General features: G+C 42.1%; 1 protein-coding gene across 1 annotated transcript; it reads right to left on the reverse strand.

Moving 5' to 3' along the window:
* Window positions 1-447: 447 nt before the first annotated feature.
* zgc:136971 (S9 family peptidase) lies at window positions 448-25,793 on the reverse strand. The gene is given in 23 exon segments (XM_055013222.1): window positions 448-1,763; window positions 2,154-2,260; window positions 3,282-3,384; window positions 3,467-3,660; window positions 4,688-4,776; window positions 10,871-10,951; window positions 11,040-11,123; window positions 13,210-13,342; window positions 14,591-14,694; window positions 14,975-15,124; window positions 15,365-15,416; window positions 18,074-18,168; window positions 18,397-18,457; window positions 18,526-18,647; window positions 18,725-18,762; window positions 21,169-21,260; window positions 21,426-21,560; window positions 22,155-22,267; window positions 22,443-22,518; window positions 22,807-22,882; window positions 23,771-23,817; window positions 23,819-23,907; window positions 25,359-25,793. Coding segments are annotated over 23 exon segments (2,259 nt in total). The 5' UTR covers window positions 25,477-25,793; the 3' UTR covers window positions 448-1,663.
* Window positions 25,794-26,247: the final 454 nt, after the last annotated feature.

Below are 26,247 nucleotides of genomic sequence, written 5' to 3' on the forward strand. Positions count from 1 at the left end.
TCAGTGCTGCCTCCATGTTTTCCCTCAAAGTGGTGATCTCACCAACGCCCACATCACGCTGACTTCACCAGCAGCTGCAGTCAAAGCCGCAGAGCAACGTGTTGGTGGAAGAGGACAATTAACACCACCACTGTGTCTGGGACGCCGGCCTGAGACTTCTGGAAGATCTCAACCACCTCTGTGTCTCATTCTGGCCACTTCATCTCTCAGAATCTGCATCTGTAGATTTAATTTGCTGCCAGCATCTCGTGTTGTCTGGCAAACACTAGTTCAAGGCTGCTGGAGAGTCAACAAGGCAGTGCACCTCTTATCCTTGAGGAAAATCCAGGGTTTGTTTGTGAAAATAAAGACTGGTTTGCTGAGTAGAAGAGAACTGACATCAGTAATGTTGACGTTAGGATTTATGGGAGAAAGATCTGCTCAGTACTAAATGGAGGAAAGACAAAGTAAACTGTTCACACCCTTTTATTTTCTCTGTTATTGATAAGAAATCCAAATAGATTGCTCTCTTGGATCATGTTTGTAACTCTTAAAGGTCAGCCTGACACTAGACTATTTGTTCTTCAGCCCCATGATGAGGAAGGAGGTCCAGAGTCTCCTTTAGAGGCTTCAGATCAGGTTTCAGCTGTTTGCAGAGGATCTGTGTGGTTAGAAGGCTTCAGGTGTTAAATAATGCTCAGAAGCTCTGGATCTCTTTGATTTTGTTTCTTTTTGTTAACTTGAAAGCAGCCGATGTGATGACGTGTCTGAAATGGAGCTTTAATGTTTAACTGCAATCATACTCTGCATGAAAGTTACTTAACGAAACATAAAACAGGAAATAATCATCCCTGAACTGCTGTAGTGAAATATTTCATTTTGTAGGTGCACTATTGTTTTTTAAAAGGCAGTTATACAGTCACAGACTGCCATCTGCTGGACATTTGCATGAATTGCATTTACTGTAAATGTTGATCTATCTTTGCCAACCCGGTCCGACCTGAAGAAAAATACTGGAAAGTTGCAGAAATGGCAGACTTTAACACACAACTGATGAAGAATTAATGGTGTTTTCCCGGAGATATGTTGAAGTAAATTAAAATAAATCCAACTGAGTGATTAAATATTGAAATCCAGCATTAAATGAGCAAACATCTACATATAATCAGTGGTTTGCAGGATTTTCTTTACTGCATGCGTCAATATTTTATTTTTAAAAAAAATTAGGTGCATTTGTTATTAAAGGGAGTGGTGTGTCTCAGCTGTGTCCTTTTATCAGAGTTTTCAGCAGCAGAACTGACGGTTGCACTACGAAGCCAGTTTAACAGTCAGACTTTCCTCATGTTAGCTGCTCTCCAAAACCTCAAACCTCTATCAGAAATAAAAATCACTTATTCTCACTTTGATTTGGCCAAAAGCTAGTTATTGATTGGGATTTATCATATAGAATATTCTGTGTTCTATTAACTATGCTCTAAATCTAAATGTATTTATGCCTTTTTTGAATCACTAACTGAATGCATGTAGGTCGTTGTCTGACTGTAAAGGTCTGGTTTTGTTCAGGGGGATCTCGAAGGCAGAGCTCAGCAGGTTTTACAGCTTTAACTTTGGTTTTAGGCTTCAGTGTTAATGAATGAATATGTCTTTATAGTGCAGCCCTCAGCTCCTCTAAACCTCCATCAGTTCAGAGATGCTGCTTCAGCCACAGCACCGTGTTGAGAAAGCAGTCTTCCTGCGTGTCCACTCTGGACAGAGAGTGTCCGTCTTCTGGAAACCACAGCAACCTTAAAGAGCAGAAAAACAGCAGACAGCCTGTTAATGACGGTTATTAACGTCCATATGATTCATTCCTGAAGACACCAGGATCAGAGGCTGCCTGTTTCTACTATCACAGCTTCTATATGTGGTTTACTGTGCTGTACCTGACAGGTGACCTTTACTGTGCTGTACCTGACAGGTGACCTTTACTGTGCTGCACCTGACAGGTGACCTTTACTGTGCTGTACCTGACAGGTGACCTTTACTGTGCTGTACCTGACAGGTGACCTTTACTGTGCTGTACCTGACAGGTGACCTTTACTGTGCTGTACCTGACAGGTGACCTTTACTGTGCTGTACCTGACAGGTGACCTTTACTGTGCTGTACCTGACAGGTGACCTTTACTGTGCTGTACCTGACAGGTGACCCTCGGCTCTTCAGGGCTTTGTAGAGCTCCAGACCCTGGTGAGGAGAAACTCTTCTGTCTCTGCCTCCCAGCATCAGCAGCACTGGAGCCTTGATCTGAACACAGCAGAGGAAACACCAAGATGATGACGTCCTTTTAACTTCTGGAGGTTAGTGACTGCATTAAACCAAATATAATCTATTTTCACTAACAAATGCAGTTAATTGTGGAAGTGACATCTCTTCAGGACCTTTATGAAGTAAAACCAAATCATCAGCAGGAAAAAACACTCAGGAATTTACTGACTGGATTTTCATGCACGCTTCATTTTTTGAAGACCGTGAGAGGTTTACTGATCATCAGCAGCTTCTTTTTAACCCTCTACATCTCAAAATGATTTCTGCTCCTGTTTCCTCACTGTGGGTTCATTTTCACTGCAGTATAAAGTCCTCTATGGAAACAGCAGCACCAGGGCAACATGGAGGGAACTAAAACAAGCCTTCTGTAATCATAAACAAAGAAAAAATAAAAATGTTATTTCTTTGATTAACGATTTTTGTACAAATGGAAGAAAAAAACTAGAATCAGTGAATGCAGCATTATTGAATAAAAATGCTGCATTCACTGATTAATAACAGTGGCTGTATGTGATGAACATACTTTATTTATGCTATTTTAATTTAATTTGGATCTTATATCCATCTGTTCTCTGGAGCCAGAAAGTCTCTGATTTCTTTACCCGTGACGGTTTGTCACACGTGAATCAGTCGTGGTTTCTGGATTCCAACGAGGAGTGCAGAACTTTTAGTATTTTACTAAATCTGGTGAGTGTAACTGATTTATTTTTTATCTAGTTTTAAAATGAGACGTTTAGAAAAATCACAGCTAAAGCTCAGATTTGGTTCATTTTTCATCAAACCTAAAGTCACGTGTGATGCCTTCAGGGACTGTGGGAAAGCTGATCACTCACAGGACTCTTTCTGTTCTGGCTCTAATGCATGATGTCATTTTGCTTTTTTTCAGAGCTGCTGGTGGATTTGAGGGTTGTGCAGACCAGACAGAACTCCTGATCCACTAAATGCTGATTTTCTGTACATCTTGATGAGCAGATGGAATCCAGATGTTGGTGGGTCCTACCTGAGCAGCGTAGCTGATGGGGGATTTGTGTAACATGGCAGCCAGAGCTTCAGCTGAGGGGATCTGGTCGTAGGAGAAGGGAAACCCTGCGCTGGTGTAACGCCTGGAGGAGGAGGAAGAAGATTCAGATCCTAAACTGCAGAGGAGGAAAAGCTTCCAGAGATACAGCAGCATTTCTGTCTCACCAGTCCACAATGTCACTGGTTCCCAGCAGCGTAGCAGCGTTGATGACCGGGTTCCTCACTGCACACGCTCTGTAGAAATCTGGGTACTGACCAATCAGGTGGCAGGACAGGAAACCGCCGTGAGAACCACCAATCACAGCCAAGCGTTTGGAGTCCAGAGAGGCGTGGGTCTGCAGCGCAGTGAGGACAGCCCTCTGGAGGAGAAGACAATCAGAGGACAGAAGATCTGGACAGACAGACGATCATCCTGCTGTCGTCAGAGAACATCCTTAAAATGCCGAGAAACAGTTTTTACCCGCAATCCACCAGACTCCTGAACCCGAAAGTCTAATCCACAGCTGTAACCCTCGTGTCGTCCTGCGGGTCAAATTGACCCGTTTAAAAGTTTGAAAATGTGGAGAAAAAATATATTTTCACAGTGAAACTTCTGATGTCCACATTTTCAACATTTTTGGTGGAAGAAGAAATGTTAAAAATATTTCTTAAGAACATTCACATAAAAATCAACCACAATCCAGCAAAATTCACTGGATTTTGGTTGATTTTTATGTGAATGTTCTTAAAGAAAATATTAGAAGTTTTACTGATATACTGTATATGGAATCACTTTAGACATTTTTAGGATTTTTTTTTGGAAGATTTTTTCTCATTTTTTGAAAATATTTACAAGAACTTTCTTGCCAAATTTGGGGATTTTTTTTCAAATAAAACTTTTAAGGAATTATTGGAATTTTCTTCCTGAAAGTTTTGCAAATTTTCAGGATTTTGTTTGCAGAATTTTTGGGTTTTATTCAGACAAGGAAACAATATTTTTTGGTGCCTGTAAATGAAGACAACAGGAGGGTTAATGATGCTGCTCATCTCCTCCCAGGTTTATTCTATTTTACTGGTTTTTATTTGTACTGTTCTGGAGATATCTGCCTCTTCTAAACATGATGGGATTCTGAATAATGTTTTGTTTTATGTGTACATTTGATTCTATTATTTATTGACATTAATGTAGCTTGTTTCAATGCAGCGTCTTATTTTTCCATCATGTATGATGACAATAAAGATATTCTATTCTATTCTATTCTATTCTCACAATTCCAGGGTGTTGCTGGATCCATCTGAGTACAGTCTGTCATATTTCTGCTCATTGTGTTGCTATATTATATATATTTATATATATAGTTCTATATTCCACTCTGTCCAGGACTACAGATCAGGTAGAACCAATACCTGCACGTCTTTTACATCCTGGTTCCCGATCTGACCAATCAGAGAGAGGATGCTGTCCTGGCCGAACCCTGTGGATCCTCGGTAGTTCACTGTAGGACAGACACGGGGACAGAAGTTAAATCAGGAGAGAAAAGGTGGAAGACTTGCTCACATATTTATTTACTGTGGTTCATTTCCACTGCAGTATAAAATCAGAACAACCAGGGATAGACGTAGAAATAACCAGAAACACCTTTAGTTCAGTTTAATATTTGTAATGTCATAAATCATAAAAAACTAAAGTGGAATTTGTTTCAAAATAAAAGCAATGAGTCCTGCTGTGGTAAATATGTGTCTGTTTCCTATTAAAGTGATATTTTATCTGTGGATGTTGTGGGGAGAAACTTCTGGGTCTTCAGCTTCTGAATTGTTCTGATTCCTGCTGATGACAGAATCATCCAATGTCTCCTGAGACACTTAAAATACAGTCAAATATAACAATAAATGGAGTAAATGTGTTGCATTTAACATTCAGTAAATGGATTAAAAACTGTTATTTCATGTAAATAATAATATTGCACTGATAACATTAGATGGGATGCAGTTACACACAGATGATTTAATGAGTGATAATGGAGGATCCTGATGTGTTTTAGGGGTTTAAAGCCTTTCAAACTGAATCCTGTCATCTCTGAGATCACACATATAAACTAGAAATAAAGAGCGGAGGATGTTATCAGTGGTGAAATTCTCATTTTAACTGTAGTTTAATTACTATTACTTATCAGAACTGAGTATTAGTTGCTTCATTTCAGTTTTCTGTCTTTGATGCATGATAGTTGACTCCCAGTCCATCTAGAGCTCACATCTTCAGCTAAATTCATCAAAATACACTAAAGCACGTCATGATATTACTTCAAAAATATACAACAAAAGAAAAACATGAAAGTCTGCGATAGTAATTATAAAACAGAACAGAACACGTGACGGTACGGTGAGCGTATTGCGTCACTTCCTGTTGTAGCGCTGTGTTGTGTTCTGTGACTGTTGTAGCTTATCCACTCCATCTAATTTGATATTCATTAAATCTGTGTAGCGGTAATATTTGAATCGTAACATACACTCGTTTTCTTCACGCACCCTCTCAGTACTTAATTCTAAGTTAATCTGTTATCTCTGTCCGCTAGCCTAGCACTTAGCAGTTAGCATGGCTTCTCCCTCTTCCTCTCCTTCTCTTTCCTGCTCAGTGTGTCACATGTTTAGTTACTCCTCTGCCTCCTTTAGTGATAATGATACCTGTAATAAATGCAGTCTGTTTGTAGCTTTGGAGGCGAGGCTCTCTGAATTGGAAGCGCGGCTCCGCACCATGGAAAACACCCCGCTAGCTGTTAGCCAGGCTCCCTTAGCCGGTGCGGACCGCAATAATATAGCTGCTAGTGTAGCTTCTGCTAGCCGTACCCTAGCAGCTCCCGAGCAGCCGGGAAGTCAGGGTAGCTGGGTGACAGTTCGTAGGAAACGTAGTCCTAAGCTCAAGCCCGCTGTCCCGGCACACCACAAACCGCTTCACGTTTCTAATCGTTTTTCCCCACTCAATGACACACCTGCTGAGAAACCAACTCTGATCATTGGCAGCTCCGTAGTCAGAAACGTGAAGCTAGCGACACCAGCGACCATAGTAAAATGCCTCCCAGGAGCCAGAGCGGGCGACATAGAAGCAAATTTGAAACTGCTGGCTAAAGATAATCGTAAATACAGTAAGACTGTTATTCATGTCGGCGGTAATGACACCCGGTTATGCCAATCGGAGGTCACCAAAGTTAGTGTGGCATCGGTGTGTAACTTTGCCAAAACCATGTCGGACTCCGTAGTTTTCTCTGGACCCCTGCCTGATCTGACCAGCGATGATATGTTTAGCCGTATGGCATCGTTTCGCCGCTGGTCGTCTACGTGGTGTACTGCAAACGACGTTGGCTTTATAGACAATTGGAGCTCTTTCTGGGGAAAACCTGGTCTGATTAGGAGAGACGGCATCCATCCCACTTTGGCTGGTGCAGCTCTCATTTCTAGAAATATGGCTGATTTTATTAGAACTCCTAAAGCATGACAACCCAGAGTTCAGACCAGGATGCAGAGTTGTAGTCTTCCACACCTCTCTGCAGTTTCCTCTCAGCTGTCACCCTCCAGTAAATCACTTAGCTTTATTGAGACTGTGTCTGTCTCCCGACCACCAAAATTCAATAAATTAAGCAAATCAAAACTAAACAAAAGACATAGTAACCATAAAAATCTAATTAAAATTAATACCACTATTTCAACTGAGCGAAGAAACAGGACAATTAAATGTGGTCTGTTAAATATTAGATCTCTCTCGTCTAAATCTCTGTTAGTAAATGATTTGATAACTGATAACCAGATTGATTTGTTCTGTTTGACTGAAACCTGGTTGCAGCAGGAAGAATATGTTAGTCTAAATGAATCAACTCCTACTAGTCATACTAACTGTCATGTTCCTCGAATCACGGGCCGAGGAGGAGGAGTGGCAGCAATTTACCTCTCTAGCTTAAAAATGAACCAGAGACCTAAACCTAGTTACAGTTCATTTGAAAATCTTACTCTCAGTCTCTCTCATCCAGATTTAAAAGCTCAGAAACCAGTTTTATTTGTTGTTGTATATCGTCCTCCTGCTCCTTACTCTGAGTTTTTATCTCAATTCTCAGACTTTTTATCTGATTTAGTGCTCAGCTCAGATAAAGTCATTATTGTGGGTGACTTCAACATTCATGTTGACGTGGACAGTGACAGCCTTACGACTGCTTTTAATTCAATATTAGACTCAATTGGGTTTTCTCAACATGTAAATAAACCAACTCATAGTTTTAATCATACCCTTGACCTCGTTCTGACTTAAGGCATAGAAATCAAACAGTTAACAGTATTTCCCCGGAACCCTCTTCTTTCTGACCATTTTATGATAACATTTCAATTTACAACAATAGATTGTATAGGAGTTAAGAATAAATATCATTACAGTAGATGTCTGTCTCACAATTCGGTGACTAAATTTAAGGAAATAATACCCTCTCTATTTAGTCCAGCACCACTTACTGATATAATGGAAGGGAAATATTATAATTTTACCCCCACAGAAGTGGATTATATTGTTAATAATGCTGCAGCCTCACTGCGTACAACACTTGATAGTGTTGCACCTGTAAAAAAGAAAGTTCTATCTCAGAGAGGACCTGCTCCTTGGTATAATTCCCAGCTGCGGACTTTAAAGCAGGCGTCCCGAAAGCTGGAAAGGAAGTGGTACTCCACTAATTTAGAGGAAGTTTATGTAGCTTGGAAAAAAAGTCTAGTAATTTATAAAAAAGCTCTTCGTAATGCCAGGACAACATATTATTCATCTTTAATAGAGGAAAACAAGAACAACCCCAGGTTTCTCTTCAGCACTGTAGCCAGGCTGACAAAGAGTCAGAGCTCTGTTGAAACTTGTATTCCTTTAGCTTTGAGCAGTAACAACTTCATGAGCTTCTTTACAAATAAAATTATTACGATTAGAGAAAAAATTTATCTGGCCCTTCCTGCAAATGTCACAGATGTATCATCGAGTACAGATACTTTAGAATTGGCTGTAAGACCAGATGGATATTTAGAATTTTTCACCCCCATACATCTCTCTGAACTCATTTCAATAGTTTCTACATCCAAACCATTGACATGTCTTTTAGATCCTATCCCAACTAGACTGTTCAAGGAGGCTTTACCTTTAATTAATTCCTCAATGTTAGATCTGATTAATCTCCCTCTAGTAACAGGTTATGTACCACAGGCTTTTAAGGTTGCTGGAATCAAACCTTTACTTAAAAAGCCCACTCTAGATCCAGATGTTTTAGCCAACTATAGACCAATTTCCAACCTCCCATTTCTCTCTAAAATTCTGGAAAGAACAGTTGCAAATCAATTATATGAACATTTACAAAGGAATAGCCTGTTTGAAGAGTTTCAGTCAGGCTTCAGAGTGCATCATAGCACAGAAACAGCTCTGGTGAAAGTTACTAATGACCTTCTCATAGCGTCAGATAATGGACTGGTCTCTATACTTATTTTATTGGACCTTAGTGCAGCATTCGATACAATCGACCACAAACTTTTATTACAGCGACTAGAACATTCTATTGGCATTAAAGGGACAGCACTGGACTGGTTTAAATCCTACTTATCAGACAGGTTCCAGTTTGTGCATGTCAACAATGACTCTTCTGAGCATACTAGGGTTAATCATGGAGTTCCTCAGGGTTCTGTCTTAGGACCAATACTGTTCACATTATACATGCTTCCCTTAGGCAACATTATTAGGAAGCACTGTATTAATTTCCATTGTTATGCTGACGACACTCAATTGTATTTATCTATGAAGCCAAATGAAACTAATCAGCTAGCTAGACTGCAAGATTGTCTTAAGGACATAAAGACCTGGATGACCTATAATTTCTTACTACTAAATTCAGACAAGACTGAAGTCATTGTATTTGGCCCCAAACATCTTAGAGAATTGCTTTCAAAGCATATAGTTACTCTGGATGGCATTACATTGGCCTCCAGTACTACTGTGAGGAACCTCGGTGTTATCTTTGACCAGGACATGTCCTTTAACTCGCACATAAAACAAATCTGTAGGACTTCCTTTTTCCACCTGAGAAATATTGTGAAAATCAGGAACATCCTGTCTCAGAGTGATGCAGAAAAACTAGTCCATGCATTTGTTACTTCTAGGCTTGACTACTGTAATTCCTTATTATCAGGTTGTCCCAATAGCTCTCTGAAACATCTACAGCTGATCCAAAACGCTGCAGCCAGAGTACTGACGGGAGTTAGCAAGAGAGATCATATTTCTCCTATATTGGTTTCTCTTCATTGGCTCCCTGTTAAATCTAGAATAGAATTCAAAATCCTTCTTCTGACATTTAAAGCTCTTAACAACCAATCTCCATCATATCTTAAAGACCTGATAGTACCATATTACCCTAGCAGAACTCTTCGCTCTCAGACTGCAGGCTTACTTGTTGTTCCTAGAATCTCTAAAAGTAGAATGGGAGGCAGAGCCTTCAGTTATCAGGCACCTCTCCTGTGGAACCAGCTCCCAGTTTGGGTTTGGGAGGCGGACACCCTCTCTATTTTTAAGACCAGGCTTAAAACCTTCCTTTTCGACAAAGCTTATAGTTAGGGCTGACTGGGTGACCCTGACGGGGTGAGCTGGTGTTTTCATTTGCACAACTGACTTCCCCTCTTGACGTCCCTTTAGTTTGCCCCTAGTTATGCTGCTATAGGCCTAGACTGCTGGGGAACCTCTCTGGATGCACTGAGCCCTTCTCTAACTACCTATGTATTTACTATATATACCATTATTGCATTACATTCACGCTGTTTCTTTCTGTGTCCTTTCTCCGAGTGTCCCTGGTCCCAGAGCTGGATGCTGGATGCTTCAGATGTGTGGCTGTGTTTTATGGTCCTTGTGTCCCACCCCCCCACCTCTCTATCTCTACCCCTCTATCTGTATCCCTCTATCTCTACCTCTACCCCTCTATCTCTACCTCTCTACCTCTTCTGTCCCTCTCAACCCGCCCGGCCAGCAGGCAGATGGGTCCCCCCACATTAGAGCCGGGTTCTGCTCAAGGTTTTTTTCCCTGTTAAAAGGGTGTTTTCCTTGCCACTGTCACCTTTTGGCTTGCTCTGGGGGTCAGGCATGTGGGTTCTGTAAAGCGTCTCGAGACAATTTGACTGTAATTGGCGCTATATAAATAAAATTGAATTGAAATTGAATTGAACACTGCTGGGTTTAAAGAAACACTGAGTCTAAGATTATTAATTCCCACATTATATCTCCATAACTTCTTTGTGTATTTTTGTATTGTCCTTTATTGTGATCTATTGTCCTGTGTTTCATTGTTGTGCTTTTTTACCTGCCCAGGAACTGCAGATGTAAATTATCATTGTTACTATAATCCAGTATATTTACGTCTATCGCTATCTAAACAGACGTTCATTAATGTGCTCTGTCCTTGTCAAATAAATAAATTAAAGAATAAGGTTGTTCTCTGGGAACCTCATGCTGAAAAGACTCCAGGAAGAACTGATAACAGCAGTGGGAATCCTCTCACACAACGCTGCAAAAAAAAGTGGTAAAAAGATGAAGAGTCTCACCCATGAGCACCGCCAGGCCCAGTTTGACCAATCCAGCTGTGGTGAAGTTCCACTCTGCAGGGAACTGGGAGTGAGGGCCACCTGGTGGAACAAAACCAGAACACTAAGAACACCAAGCATTCATTTTAGAACGCAGAACCCCAACAACACCAGAAATCCATGAATATACCATGAATGAAGACGACCAGCGGAGTCCTGGTTTCACCAAGAGGACGAGAAGGTTTCACCAGAACGGCCCCGAAGTCCAAACCAGCTGGAGGACAGAACACAGAGAACCTCAGAGGAATGGAGAGAACCTCAGAGGAACACAGAGAACCTCAGAGGAACACAGGGAACCTCAGAGGAACACAGAGAGAACCTCAGAGGGACACAGAGAACCTCAGAGGAACACAGAGAGAACCTCAGAGGAACACAGAGAACCTCAGAGGAACACAGGGAACCTCAGAGGAACACAAAGAACCTCAGAGCAACACAGAGAACCTCAGAGGAACACAGAGAGAACCTCAGAGGGACACAGAGAACCTCAGAGGAACACAGAGAGAACCTCAGAGGAACACAGAGAACCTCAGAGGAACACAGAGAGAACCTCAGAGGAACAGAGAGAACCGCAGAGGAACACAGAGAACCTCAGAGGGACACAGAGAACCTCAGAGGAACACAGAGAACCTCAGAGGGACACAGAGAAAACCTCAAAGGGACACAGAGAACCTCAGAGGAACACAGAGAGAACCTCAGATGAACACAGAGAACCTCAGAGGAACACAGAGAACCTCAGAGGGACACAGAGAACCTCAGAGGAACACAGAGAAAACCTCAAAGGGACACAGAGAACCTCAGAGGAACACAGAGAGAACCTCAGAGGGACACAGAGAACCTCAGAGGAACACAGAGAACCTCAGAGGAACACAGAGAGAACCTCAGAGGAACAGAGAGAACCTCAGAGCAACACAGAGAACCACAGAGGAACACAGAGAGAACCTCAGAGGGACACAGAGAACCTCAGAGGAACACAGAGAACCTCAGAGGAACACAGAGAGAACCTCAGAGGAACAGAGAGAACCTCAGAGCAACACAGAGAACCACAGAGGAACACAGAGAGAACCTCAGAGGAAATCAGAGAACTTCAGAGGAACACAGAGAGAACCTCAGAGGAACACAGAGAGAACCTCAGAGGGACACAGAGAACCTCAGAGGGACACAGAGAGAACCTCAGAGGAACAGAGAGAGAACCTCAGAGCAACACAGAGAACCTCAGAGCAACACAGAGAGAACCTCAGAGGAACAGAGAGAACCTCAGAGCAACACAGAGAACCACAGAGGAACACAGAGAGAACCTCAGAGGAAATCAGAGAACTTCAGAGGAACACAGAGAGAACCTCAGAGGAACACAGAGAGAACCTCAGAGGAACACAGAGAGAACCTCAGAGGAACAGAGAGAGAACCTCAGAGCAACACAGAGAACCTCAGAGCAACACAGAGAACCTCAGAGGAACACAGAGAACCTCAGAGGAACACAGAGAACCTCGGAGCAACACAGAGAACCTCAGAGGAACACAGAGAGAACCTCAGAGGAACACAGAGAACCTCAGAGGAACACAGAGAGAACCTCAGAGGAACACAAAGAGAACCTCAGAGGAACACAAAGAACCTCAGAGGAACACAGAGAACCTCAGAGTAACACAGAGAGAACCTCAGAGGAACACAGAGAACTTCAGAGGAACACAAAGAGAACCTCAGAGGAACAAAGAGAACCTCAGAGGAACACAGAGAAAACCTCAGAGGAACACAGAGAGAACCTCAGAGGAACACAAAGAGAACCTCAGAGGAACACAAAGAGAACCTCAGAGGAACACAAAGAGAACCTCAGAGGAACACAGAGAACCTCAGAGGAGCACAGAGAACCTCAGAGGAACACAGGGAACCTCAGAGCAACACAGAGAACCTCAGAGGAACACAGAGAGAACCTCAGAGGAACACAGAGAACCTCAGAGGAACACAGAGAGAACCTCAGAGGAACACAAAGAGAACCTCAGAGGAACACAAAGAGAACCTCAGAGGAACACAGAGAACCTCAGAGGAACACAGAGAGAACCTCAGAGGAACACAGAGAACCTCAGAGGAACACAGAGAACCTCAGAGGGACACAGAGAACCTCAGAGGAACACAGAGAGAACCTCAGAGGAACACAGAGAACCTCAGAGGAACAGAGAGAACCTCAGAGGAACACAGAGAACCTCAGAGGAACACAGAGAGAACCTCAGAGGAACACAGAGAACCTCAGAGGAACACAGAGAGAACCTTAGAAGAAGCTTCATAATGAAGGAGAGTCAGAAGCTCACAGCAGTGGTTGTTGTCCTCCTCTGGTGGAGGTGAAACATCTAGAACGGACCACTGGAAGTCGAAGGTCATGATGGGTTCCTGCAGAGTTCTCCAGGTTACAGCTTCACCTGCTGCCGGCAGGAATCCCACCCTCTGAGGACACATCAGAGACATTCAGAGAATGAATAAAACATGGAGATATCTCACTAACGTCGTCTACAGATATATCAAACTGGATTTTAACCCTCTGAACTCCCAACAGTTTCACTCTGATTCATTTTCCACTACAATAAAAACTCCTGCATCTCCATGGAAACAGAACCACCTCCATGGAACTCCTCCATAGTCTCCATGGAAGGAGACAGAATTCAGAAATTTATTTTGTGCCATCTAAAGCCATAAATTCTAAAAAGGAACATGAAAGTTGAATCTAATCATTAATTTATCTATTTATCTATCTGCTCTGTGGGAACACTGCCTGCAGTTCAGTCGAGGACTTCTGGAATCTTTGTCACATGACTGTTGGCTGATTCACTGATGGCTTCATGGTTGTTCTAAAGGAACGCAGTTTTTTGGTTTTCAACTAAATCTAGTTTACACATTTTTAAGTGAGTCCATTTTCCAGCCTGAACATCACAGAAGAGTCGTCATGAAGAAACATCACAACAGTTTAGCTTCAGTGAATAATTCCAGATGGATCAACCAGACAGAAGTGTTTCTCTTTCAGGTTGTCATGAGCAATAACATCATGGTAACCGCTGTTCTTTTCCTCCAATAACGTTTTTTTTTGACTCCAATAACAGAATAGTGGGAACATTATGGTAAACCTGTATATATAAATATAAATATGTGAATTCATCCTGTCATCTGTCTGCATATCCTCATAAATTCACCATATCCATATGTAAACTCATTATGTCACAATATCCATATCCATATGGTCTATATTGTCTCTGTGAGAGCTTTCTTATTATTATTATTATTATTATTATGATTATTATATCTTTATTTTTTGTTTTATTTTCTCGTAGTTTTTGTGCTTCTTTTCTGCCTCGTCTGTGTCCAGCTGCTGCAACATGTAAAAGTTTATCTGATCTTATTAAAGCTAGACCTTCAGATTAGAGTTATTCTGATGAAATAAGAGGATTTTAAGGATTAGAACTGGTAATGTTTTTCAGTGGAAGGGATCATTACAGATGATTCTTGCTGTTTTTACAGTTTCGGTTGAAAGTTGTTGATTTTTTGGAAACTTTAATGCCTTTACTGGCTCAGAGGGTTAACAGTGTGTTAAGTGTTAATTCAGGAATGTGTGTGTCTGTGGGTTGGGGTTATTTCTGACCAGGGTGGGAGGTGTGTTGGGGTTAGGGTTAGTTTATGGCTAGGGTTGGGGTTATTTCTGACCAGGGTGGGAGGTGTGTTGGGGCTGGAACAGGAGACCACCATCAGGTCTCTCTGGACCGTCAGCAGCTTCCAGCTTCCATAAACCTGGGAAGGATCAGAGAGATCTGAAGAAGAGAAGACGGAAAGATGAATAAAAATGTGACAAAGAAAAGACAGAACATGGAAACAACACGGAGATAAAGATCTGGTTTCAGATGAATATATTAAACTGTGCAGATGCTGATGTTGTCTGATTGTTGGATCATGTGGATGGAATTAGACATTAATAATAATTAATATTAATAATCATGAGGTTGGAGGTCTTTGCTTGATGCCGCTGTGGTGTTTCTGCATCTCAATAAGATGTCGGTAGCAGTGATTGTAAGTCTGCTGGTCTCGTCATACCTTCCAGCTCTCTCCTGAGCTCCTGATGAAGATGAGATGATGGAGGAGGAGGAGGAGGAGGAGGAGGAGGAGGAGGAGGAGGAGGAGAGGAATCAGGAGGAAGAGGAGGTGCAGGAAGAGGAAAGTGAGTCTCAGCAAGCAGGGGAGGAGCTGGAGTTGGAGGAAAGAAAGGAGAAGGAGGAGGAGGAAGCAGAGGAGATAGAGGAGGAGGAGGAAGAGGAGGAGACAGAGGAGGAGGAGATGGAGGAGGACGGGAAGACCAACAAGGAGTAGGAGGAGGAGGGAAGAGAGGAGAGAGGGAAGGATGAGAGGAAGGAGTCGGAGGAGGAGGGAAAAGAAGAGATGGAGATGAAGATAGATGAAGAGGAGGAGGAGAGGATGGAATCTTACTATCAGAGAGGGAGGAGACTTTCTTAGATCTTCTGTCCACCAGGAACAGATCCTGAGGAGGAGACAAGAGAGGAGTGAGTTTATATGACGGCAGAAACATTACCGTTTATCAGAATAAATAGAACTAACGAGTTATATTAATATCAGGGCACAAGCAGGAAAACAATGAACTAAAGTCTACATAAACTGGTAAGAACCATGTTCATCGCGGCAGTCTGGCATTATCAATGACTCTTAGAATTCTTACATGAATCTTTGTCACTAAAACAATCCCGTATTTTGGTTTCTTAATAAATTGATTATAGTCCTTCTGGAAATATGCCAAAGTTTGCTGGATCAGAAATGTCCATCCAGCAGCTTAAATGATCAGTTTTATTGATGTAGAAAAGTATTAATCTAATTTATTTATGGGCATGACCTCTGAACTTCTCATCAGTGTTTATGATCGACTACAGCTGCTGACTCTGATCAGTTTAAATAAAACAATTAGATCCACTCATTTGACTTAAACTCTACAGTGGGAAAGTCTGAGGAGCTCAGCAAAGATATGATAATTTATTGACTTGAACTCAAAATTTGCCTACGTTGATGCAAAAATTGCCCAAAATTGACTCAAAAACGGCCTAAACTGACTGAAGAGACGTCTACATGGACATAAATTCACTCAACAATTGTCCAAAGTGACTAACACAAATTGACGCAAAAATTGCGGAAGTCGACTCAAAGTTAGCCTAAATGTACTCAAAGCCTTTCCAAGGTGACTGAAAACATTTTGATGATGATTCTAAAACTGTGAAAAACTGGCATAAAAATTGTCTAAATTACCTCAAAAATTGCCCAAACTGACTCAAAAATAGTCCAAGGTGGCTGGAAATATGTCTAAAAAATATTTTAAAGTCCAAGAATGGTCCAAATTGACTGAAGCTATGACCAAAATGAAAAAAAGAACAAATTTACCAAAACTGTCAAAATTGACTCAAAAATGGTCCAAACTGACAGATGGAAATTCAATTCAGTTCAATTCAATTTTATTTATATAGCACCGATTACAGTTCAAATAGTCTCAAGTGGCTTTACAGAACCCATATGCCTGAACTGAGATGTCTACATTATCTCATAAATTCACTCAACAATTTTCCAAATTGAATAAAATGTTTAAAATTTTTTAAAAACTTGCCCAAACTGCCACAAAAACAGTTTGTCCAAATTTATTCCAAAGTGAAAGAAAACATCTGGAATGAGTCAAAAACTGCCCAAAGTGTTGCTAAAATTGTCCAGATTGACTCCAGAATCATCTAAGATGACTGGAAATATGTCTAAAATGATTCGATTCAGAAAGTAACTTGCAGCCATTTGAAAGCAGCTTCAGATTCAGAATCATCTGTTTTCAGTCAACTACAGCTGCTGACTCCTCTGATCCAGTTTAATTAGAACCCATTAGATCCATTGACTAGACTCAAACACGACAGGGGGAACGTCTGAGGAGATCAGCAAAGATCTGATAATTTATTGGCCTAAACCCGTCAGAAAGTGACTTGGAGCCGTTTGAAAGCAGCTTCAGACCCAGAATCATCTGTTTGTCAGAATAAAGTTCATGGTCCTAGTGTGTTGCTGCCACCATCAGGAAGAAAACACAAACTATCACCTGCTGCTGAGAGACGATTGGTCAGGATGGTCAAGAGTCAATGAGGAACCATCAGAAAGCAGGTCTGGATGAATGAGAAGCTGCTGGAACACAGCTGTCAGTGTCCACAGGGTTCTAGAGGATCCATGAAGAAGGAAGATCTTCCTCTAGAAGCAGAACCTTAAAACTCCACTCATCACATGGACAAAGAAAAGGCCTTCTGCAGGAAAGTTCTGTGGTCAGATGGAACAAAAACTGAAGGTGAAGTCTTTAACCCCAAAAACACCAAACTGACCATCAAGCATGGAGGTGGCAGTGTCATGCTCTGGGGCTGTTTTACTAACTGTAGAACTGGAGCTTTACACAAAGTTAATGGAACCATGAAGAAGGAGGATTATCTCCATGTTCTTCTGAAAAACCTAAAACCATCAGCAGGAGGTTGATCTTGGACACAGTTCGATGTTCCAACCAGACAATGACTTCAAACTCTCATCTATAGGAATGGTTAAATCAGGATAGCATTAAGGTTTTAGACAGACTACTTCAAAGTTCTGACTTAAACCCACCAAGAACCTGAGGACCAATGAAGTCTGAGTCAGAAAGACAACAAGTTTAGTTGAACTGAACCAGTTCTGTCCACAAGAGTCAAAGAAAAACCAGAAGCTTGTAGCCAGAAACCAGAATGGGCCTGGCTGAGGAGAAAATGGACATTTAACCAGATATTATAACAGCTGTATGGATGTTTATGACCAGCAAATTTTATCATTTTTCCAGAAGATCTATACAAAATTAAGAAAAACAATGCATGACTGTTTTCTGTGACAGATTCATGGATTTTAATGATTTCATCAGAGAAAAATGAAGAGTTGTAGGAATCAAGACGTGGTGATCTGCATGGTCTTTACAAGTCGAAGGAAACGGGTTCACAGCTAAGTGTTTACTGTATATATGTATGTATATATATGTGTGTGTGTAGTGTGTGTGTTTAGTGTGTGTGTGTGTGTGTGTGTGTGTGTGTGTGTGTGTGTGTGTGTGTGTGTGTGTGTGTGTGTGTGTGTGTGTGTGTGTGTGTGTGTGTGTGTTACCTTCCAGTTCCTGCGGGCGCTGCTGAAGATCACTTTCTGACTGTCTGCAGACCAGCAGCAGGACGGCAGAGCTTCATAAACTCCTGCAAACTCACCTGAAACACAGAAGAAGGACAGAACTTTAACTGGATTCTCGTGTTTTTTTCTTTCATGACTTCAGAACGAAGCACAGCACATGTCAGTTCTGCAGCTGTTTTTTGGCTAGCAAATAGAATTTCTGGCCTGATGATGACACTCTATCCCGAGGGATCAAGAACATCTGGACCAAATGTCATAGAGGTCCATCCAACAGAAGTTTAATGTCTGTGGAGAGAGGAACCCACCAGGTTGAGGTCTGCTGACAACATCCAGAAGGGTGGACGTCCTCCTGCTGCTCAGGTCCAGCTGTGGAGGAGAACTAGCTGTTAGCTGCAGAAACACCAGCAGATCTCCACACAGACCATCATTAGTACCTGCTGCAGGCTGAGACACTGGCTGTGTGGACCAAACACTGCCCCCTGCAGGTAGACCAGCGTTGATCCATCTGGACTCAGCCTGGGACACGACACCGAGAGGTTCTCCCCAGACAGACGTTCTGGTTGGAACCAAGTGGGAACAGGTGAGCAGAGCAAAGAGTCTGATTCACTAATAGATAACCAGTAAAGTTCTCACCACAGCTCCCATCCAGGTCCAGTCTGAACAACGCCGACCTGAAACAGATGAAAAAAAGACTCACAATGAGAAATATTTAAACAGTTTAATGGACAGTTAACACACTATGACTATTCATTCCAGGCATGGCAACAGCAAATTTTGATTTCAGCTGAAAATGTTTGGTATACAATCTTCAGGGGGGGTCCAGGGGGGCGCAGCCCCCCCTTGAGCTGAGAGATTTTCAGTAAAATAGAGGTGATTTAGAATGAAAAACATGCATAGAATTACAGAAGACTAGATTGTAATGAATAAGTTAATTTAATGAAAAGTTAACTTACTTTTTCTTCAATGTCTCACTAAATTTAGTCCTACAATTTTTACAGTTCTATAGGTCTTTTAACACTATTTACGCTGGAGTTCTACACTGATCACCAAGTCACTTCTAATGTCACAGTTTCCTCTATGGCAGGGGTATTCAACTAAAATTCAAAGTGGTCCAGTCAGAGAAAATGTATTAAAGCAAAGGTCCAAAACATCATAAAGTCTGCCTTCAATTAGTGCGATATATGTTGATGTAACCTAGAAGTTTTATTAGCCTGTGCATGTAATCAATAGCTGACCATCAAATCAAATAAATTCAGTACGGTTCAAAAACACTGACATTTACTAACAAATGACTTTTGATATAACTGTACATCTTAAAATTAAGTGCAGAACTTGAAAAAATAATGAGTGAACAACCCAAACCAGCTTATATACATCTTTAACAATACCTAAATCTCAAAAAATGTAAACAATTGAACACTTTAACATTTTTTTCCGTCTTGTTACTCCCCTTATATCCCTGCTGCTTAATGGGAGAACTGAGCTGCAGTTTGCCCTGCCACTACTTTTTGAATTGTGTATTGTGGTCTGAATGGTGTCAGGGTCGTTCTCAAACACATCTGGAGCTCACTGGTCAGTCTGGAACCATATTCAGTTTTGTCATGTTTGTTATGTTCATAGTTGAGAAGGTGCCTCCAGCTGTATGTTGAGCCAAACATGGTCAGCATGTGTAGGACTATTTCCCTCTGGGTGTCGCTTTATTCATTTCCTTTTTTGTCTGTCTCTCACCTCTCAACTGTTTTCTGAATGCAGAGCTGTGATGTTTAGCAGCTAGAATGCAGAGACTTCATTGGCTGAGTAGCGTCACGTGGGATGGCTGAACTCGTATGTAATTGGTCTGTGTGTTTCCTGAGCTGCTAACTAATGCCGTAAACACTAGGAAAGCTGTGCCGGTAAAACAGAAGCGACTGGTCAAATTTAAAATCCTGTTACAATTTACTGATTACAGGTCCGGTCCGTATAAGACGGAGTCTGGGTCCAGATCCGGACCGCGGTCCACCAGTTAGTGACCCCTGCTCTATGGAGTCAGCTGTGTCAGTTTTCTTTACATTTCCAGAACACTCTTTAAACACTATCAGTGATTCATTTTGCCCTGAGTCATGAGTCAAATACCCAGTGTTTTGTTAAATGACTCTAATCACTTTTCTCTCAAGCCAATTCCATCGGAACTTGTTTTTGACACTTTTATCTATTTCTAGCACCGATGACTCTTGATCTTTCGATAAAAACCTCATGATTCCACCGAAAACGATCCCAATAGCTCAAAATTCCAACACGACCATGCCGCCATGAATTGTAACAAAAGAATGCATCGAGCAATTTGATTGGTCCAATCGTTGGCAGCTAACCAATTTCGACCAATCGCAAGGCCTTTTACAATGCAGCAGGAGCTAGACTGGTTCTCTTCGTCTGTTACGCTGCGGGAGAAACGCCGAGCGCTTCTCAAAAACCGGGAGCAAGAGTAACAAAAACATACCTCACCCCCCCTAAAATTTTCTCAACGGATTTGGACGATTCACAGAAATGATCAATTTGAAAATTAAAACGGCGGATTTCCGCGGAACGGTGGAAAATTGCCATGCCTGTCATTCACAGAAACTGAAAAAAAAGCACTCAAATCAAGGTGTTCAGCATTAATCCAAGTGTCCACTAGTGTTACCTTTACTGGAAATAATGATTTTATTACTATCTACATGTTTAATTTGTCTCCTGCAGTTCAGCTGAAGAATCCCAGAGTTTTTGCCATGTGACTGCTGGTGGTAGCTAGGACAGGGGATGCTTCATTCTACAGAACGCTTTGTCTTTTTACACATTCTGGTTCTGCAAAATAGCTTATTTTTGGCAGTTTGTTTAAAATACGATTTTTATTGAGACATTCAGAATAACATCTCCTGTTTTAGCTCAGATCTGGTTGTTTTTCCTGACAGATGTTCTGTTCAAGGACCACTAGAAGGTTGTTCTGTCCTGTCTCTAGACTTTCTGTTGATCCTTTCAGACCCACCAGCAGTTCCTAGGGTTCAGACGGTTGAGCTGCTGCAGGTTTTCATGCTTTCTATCATATATAGGAGCTTTCTAACCTGCGGTTGAAGCAGAACTTAAGTCCGAGTCTGAAGGGTTCATGGTACCAACCGATAAAAAACACAGACTGACTATCGGGAGCCCACAGAGCCTGGAAGAAACACAACATGATGTCAGATGTAGATTCCAGCTACCAGGAGGACGTCGTACTGTTATCGAGTTGTAAAGATGAGTATGAGTGAAGGTCATAAATCCACACAGGTCAGTAATAAACCTGCAGTGTCAGGTGAAGAAGTGATTCGTTCTCTGTCCTCACCTGTCCAGGTGAGACGTCGGCTGGGATGCCCTGCAACACAGCAACGGTGTCATTCTGCAGATCCACCGCACAGATCACTGGAACGCTCTTATTGGTCAGAGCCTCGCCCCAGTCTTCCCAGTACACACTCCTGTCCTGATTAGACACAAGAAGAGACATGGATGGATGGAGGATGGATGATAGATGGATGATGGATGGATAAATGCATGGATGGATGGATGATGGATAAATGCATGGATGGATGGATGATTGATGGATGGATGGATGGATGGATGGATAAATGCATGGATGGATGGATGATTGATGGATGGATGGATGGATGGATGTTTTATTTCAGACGAGAAAAAAAGCCACAAAAACAATCAAAATATTCCTAACAAACAAATATAATAAAAAAAAAGCAATAAATAAAAACCCAACATAAAGCAGGACGAAGCATGAACTTATGTCCTGCTACTCCTTCTCCATCTCGACCATCAGTCCCTCAGTACCCCCAGTTATTTAATTACATGTTTACCACATGAAAAATTAATAATATAAATAAACATGAAATAATCAGTGATATACCATGTCATAGCTCCTCCTCCCTGTAAATCCTGAGTACTGGATTTTTGTGCTGCTTTTTAAGCCGTGAAGAATGAACACAAATACTACCTGTATGACTGAACACACGTGTAGTTTTCTGTGTGTGTGTGTGTGTGTGTGTGTGTGTGCGCGTGTGTGTGATACCTTCCTGCCTCCAGATTCTCCATCCAGACCTTCTCCTGATGAGTTCTTGCTCTTCTCAGCGACGTAAAGCAGTTTATTCTCACATAGAGACCACGATAGACACCCAAACTGAGCTGGAGACACACCGAGAGCTTATTTATGAGCACAAACACACCAATGACTGCTATTAATGTACAAAACACACTAATATAGGAGCGTATTCTGAGTGGACATAAATCAGATTTCACTTTCTGGTGGAGAAAACTTAAATTTAGTTTATAAAATCAGAATCTGCAGCATCCATCTCACCGTCTTCATAAACTCTGCCATGGTTGTTGAGGGTCGTCAGGTTGAAGCATTTAGTGAGTCCATGGTGGTCCCAGACCTACAGAAGAACCAGAACCAGAACCAGTCAAGAGGGTCTGAACACTAATCTATGGACCTACAGAAGAACCAGAACCAGAACCAGTCAGAGGGTCTGAACACTAATCTATGGACCTACAGAAGAACCAGAACCAGTCAGAGCATCTGAACACTAATCTATGGACCTACAGAAGAACCAGAACCACAACCAGTCTGTCAGAGGGTCTGAACACTAATCTACAGACCTACAGAAGAACCAGAAGCAGAAGCAGTGTGTCTGAACACTGATCTATGGTCCATGCTGTTGTACCTCCAGGAGATGGTGGCCACTGATGTCCTTCAGCACGGCTCTGAGGTGTTGAACTGGAGAACGACTGCTCAGCAACCTGAGGAGCAGAACATCAATCATTCAGGAGAACAGGCTGGAGATCAAAGAAATAAAACCACCTGAAGCCAGATAGAAGGTTTTCAGCTGAACTCTCTTAACTCTGGGTAGGTTCTGGGTGTTTTATGCCACATTTCTACTCCCTGTTGGTTCATTTTTCTCTGGAATATAAAGTCCAGCTCCTCTACGGAAACAGATCAACCAGGACTAGAAGCAGAGGAACTCAGAGACGCCTTTAGGTCCGTATGACGATGTTAGAACACCATAAATAGTTAAAAACAAGTTGAATCTCTTTGATTGCATTCTTTAAAAAAAATGAAAAAACTTAGAAAATGTTGTGCATGTTGAGCCTAAGAGCTTCCAGGTGTTAATAATGCTCAGAAAGAAGCCATGATTCTACATACTACATGCAGTATTTTATATTTTATCCTATTTGCTCTGTGTAAAAACATCCTGAAGTTCAGCCTCAAAGTCACTGAGTTTTTGTCCTGTAACTGTCGGTCACAGCTGAGTCTTAAACGACTTCTTGGTTGCACCGAGATGAACAGAATTTTTGTATTTTTTATAGAATCTGGGGAGAACTAATGGTGATCTTTATGGCATTTATAAAAAATAAAACATGTAAAGTCATTTTGATGAAATATGAAATTTTTAAACGTAGATTTTGATCATTTTCCCAACAGAACTTTGTCACACGATAGATTTTCAACTTTCTGACAATTCTTTCCAGTTCTACAGTTTCTGGTTTGGATAAATGAATAAAGGACAACATGCATGACCCTACCCTGATAGGTTTTGGGATTGCGATGGTTCAACAGCTAAAGTGCAAGCTGATTTTTTGGGGCCAGTTATTAAATGCATTAGAAATGTAGAGTGTTTTAAAACTCACTCTGGAGACAGCGGCACACAGGTCCCCGGTGGGAGGACGGTCCTGATAGGTCCGGTGGTTGTTGCTGTCTGCGATCAGAGTCCACTGCTGGGAGAACCGAAGTCTGGATCCTCGGACCAGGTCGCTCTGACCCCACTCTGGAAGGACACAGAGGACGGTTTAAAGCTGGTTAATGAAGACAAATGAGCTGATTAATTTTCTGACACACAAGTTTAAGACTAAGGCTAAATGTTCTACACCAGTGGTCCTCAACCACCGGGCTGCGGACTGGTACCAGGTCATTAGGTACTGGGCTGTGGGCCATTTGGTACCAGGCTGTGGAGTTATTTGGTACCAGGCTGCACCTGTCCTGTGAGCTCCTATCACCAAGCTGCTGACTCTCGGAACCTTTAGACTCTCAAGTTTGTAGGTCGATTCCACAATCTTTAAGTGCCGCTTTCAAGCAGTCTTTGAATCATTTTCTTGGTCTTCCAATCCTTCTACAAGCTCACCATAGAACAGTTGCTGGGTAGCCTGTCATCATCCATTCTTAGTGGCCTTCCCACCGTAGATGCACCCTACAGTCTAGGACATCTAGCTCCGTTACCGTCTTGTCAGGATACATGGAGGATTTTGTGCGAGCCCCGTTGGTGAAAGGAGTCTAGCTGCTTGATACGCCGAACATTTGTGGTCCATCTTTCTGAGCCATAAAGTGTGAATGACTACAGCTTGGTAGACAGATGTAGCTCTGTTGTGGTTGTTCTGTGAATGCATGAAGGTAGCCATAAATCAAACAGTGCTATACAAATGGATAGTAGATAATGTTCTGCAAAATGGATATTTTGGGGAAAAAATTAAGAAAACACATTGTCTTCATTGAAAAAATTGCTTTTCTCTCAAAAATAAAGACATTTCTAAGTGACCCCAAACTTCTGAACAGTAGTGTATATTTATGTATTTCTTTTTCCATTTGCAGCAGTTAGTCCAACATGAACATTTTCTGATGAATCCTGCAGAGTTTCAGGTTGATGGAGGTGTTTTAGCCACCATGCAGTAGAAATGAACCAGCTGACAGAGACCCTGAGGTGGTTCCTAAACCTTCACAGACCCTCAGCTGGTTCCTAAACCCACAGAGACTCTCAGCTGGTTCCTAAACCCCCACAGAGACCCTCAGCTGGTTCTTAAACCCACAGAGACTCTCAGCTGGTTCCTAAACCCCCACAGAGACCCTCAGCTGGTTCCTAAATCCCCCTCAGCTGGTTCCTAAAACCCCACAGAGACCCTCAGCTGGTTCCTAAACCCCCACAGAGACCCTCAGCTGGTTCCTAAACCCCCCTCAGCTGGTTCCTAAAACCCCACAGAGACCCTCAGCTGGTTCCTAAACCTTCAGAGACCCTCAGCTGGTTCCTAAACCTTCAGAGACCCTCAACTGGTTCCTAAACCCCCACAGAGACCCTCAGCTGGTTCCTAAACCCCCACAGAGACCCTCAGCTGGTTCCTAAACCTTCAGAGACCCTCAGCTGGTTCCTAACCCCCCACAGAGACCCTCAGCTGGTTCCTAGCCCGCCTCCTCCAGTGAATGGTAGCAGCCCGTTAGCCGGTAGCTCACCTGCTGCCAGCCGGTAGATCCGGACCTCCTCCAGCTGCTCCTCGGTAACATGAGCCCCAACAGGCGCCGGGAACCCGCTGAGCTGTCCGAACAGCCCGATGACCTGCCGGGGCTCCATCCGGTCCCTCAGAGAGTTAGTTAATAAGCCAGTAGAGTTAGTTAACGGTCAGTCAGCTCCGTTAGCTCATTAAACTCCTCCACCAGGGCGGTTAGTGCAGGGAGAAAGGAGCCCACAGCTTCATGGATTCATCCACAGAAGTGTGTCAATGATGTTTAAATAATTAAATCTCCTCCTGTGGACCTGAATCAACGGTTCACTTCATGTATTCATCCCCAGCAGTGTGTGAATGATGATTAAATGATGATTAAATCTCCTCCTCCGGATTGAGGAATCCACAACAACCAGCAGCCTCCATGTTGAATTTATCAATGGACCGTACCACTCGGGTCCGTCTGGAGGGGTGTAGTGGAGGGAACCACCGCAGAGGGGAGGCAGAGACCCGCTATAACGAGAAGGGTACGGAGAGGGCTGCAAACTTCCGGTCGCACATTTAGAGCATTTTTTAAAAGTTACCACAAAAGATGATCACTAAAGTACACAAGTTACGGCTTAAATGCAGAACTTACGGCTTTAAAGGATGATTTCACTCAAAATATACTTAGAATTTTAAAAAATTTTCAAGGAGTTTTCCACTTACATTTTGATCCCAGTAAGTATGTCTACCGAGTGTTAGGATTTATTTTTTAAGGTACTACTAGCTGAACACTGAACTTGATGCCACATATGAGTAATGAGATATTGATATTAATAACCATTTGTTGTGTAATTAATGTATGAGTTGTGTTGACCTGAATAGAGAGAGAGCATTAACCCCAGGCTCTGAAGGGT

Source organism: Amphiprion ocellaris, chromosome 8 (assembly GCF_022539595.1).
Source record: "Amphiprion ocellaris isolate individual 3 ecotype Okinawa chromosome 8, ASM2253959v1, whole genome shotgun sequence".
Lineage (NCBI taxonomy): Eukaryota > Metazoa > Chordata > Actinopteri > Pomacentridae > Amphiprion > Amphiprion ocellaris.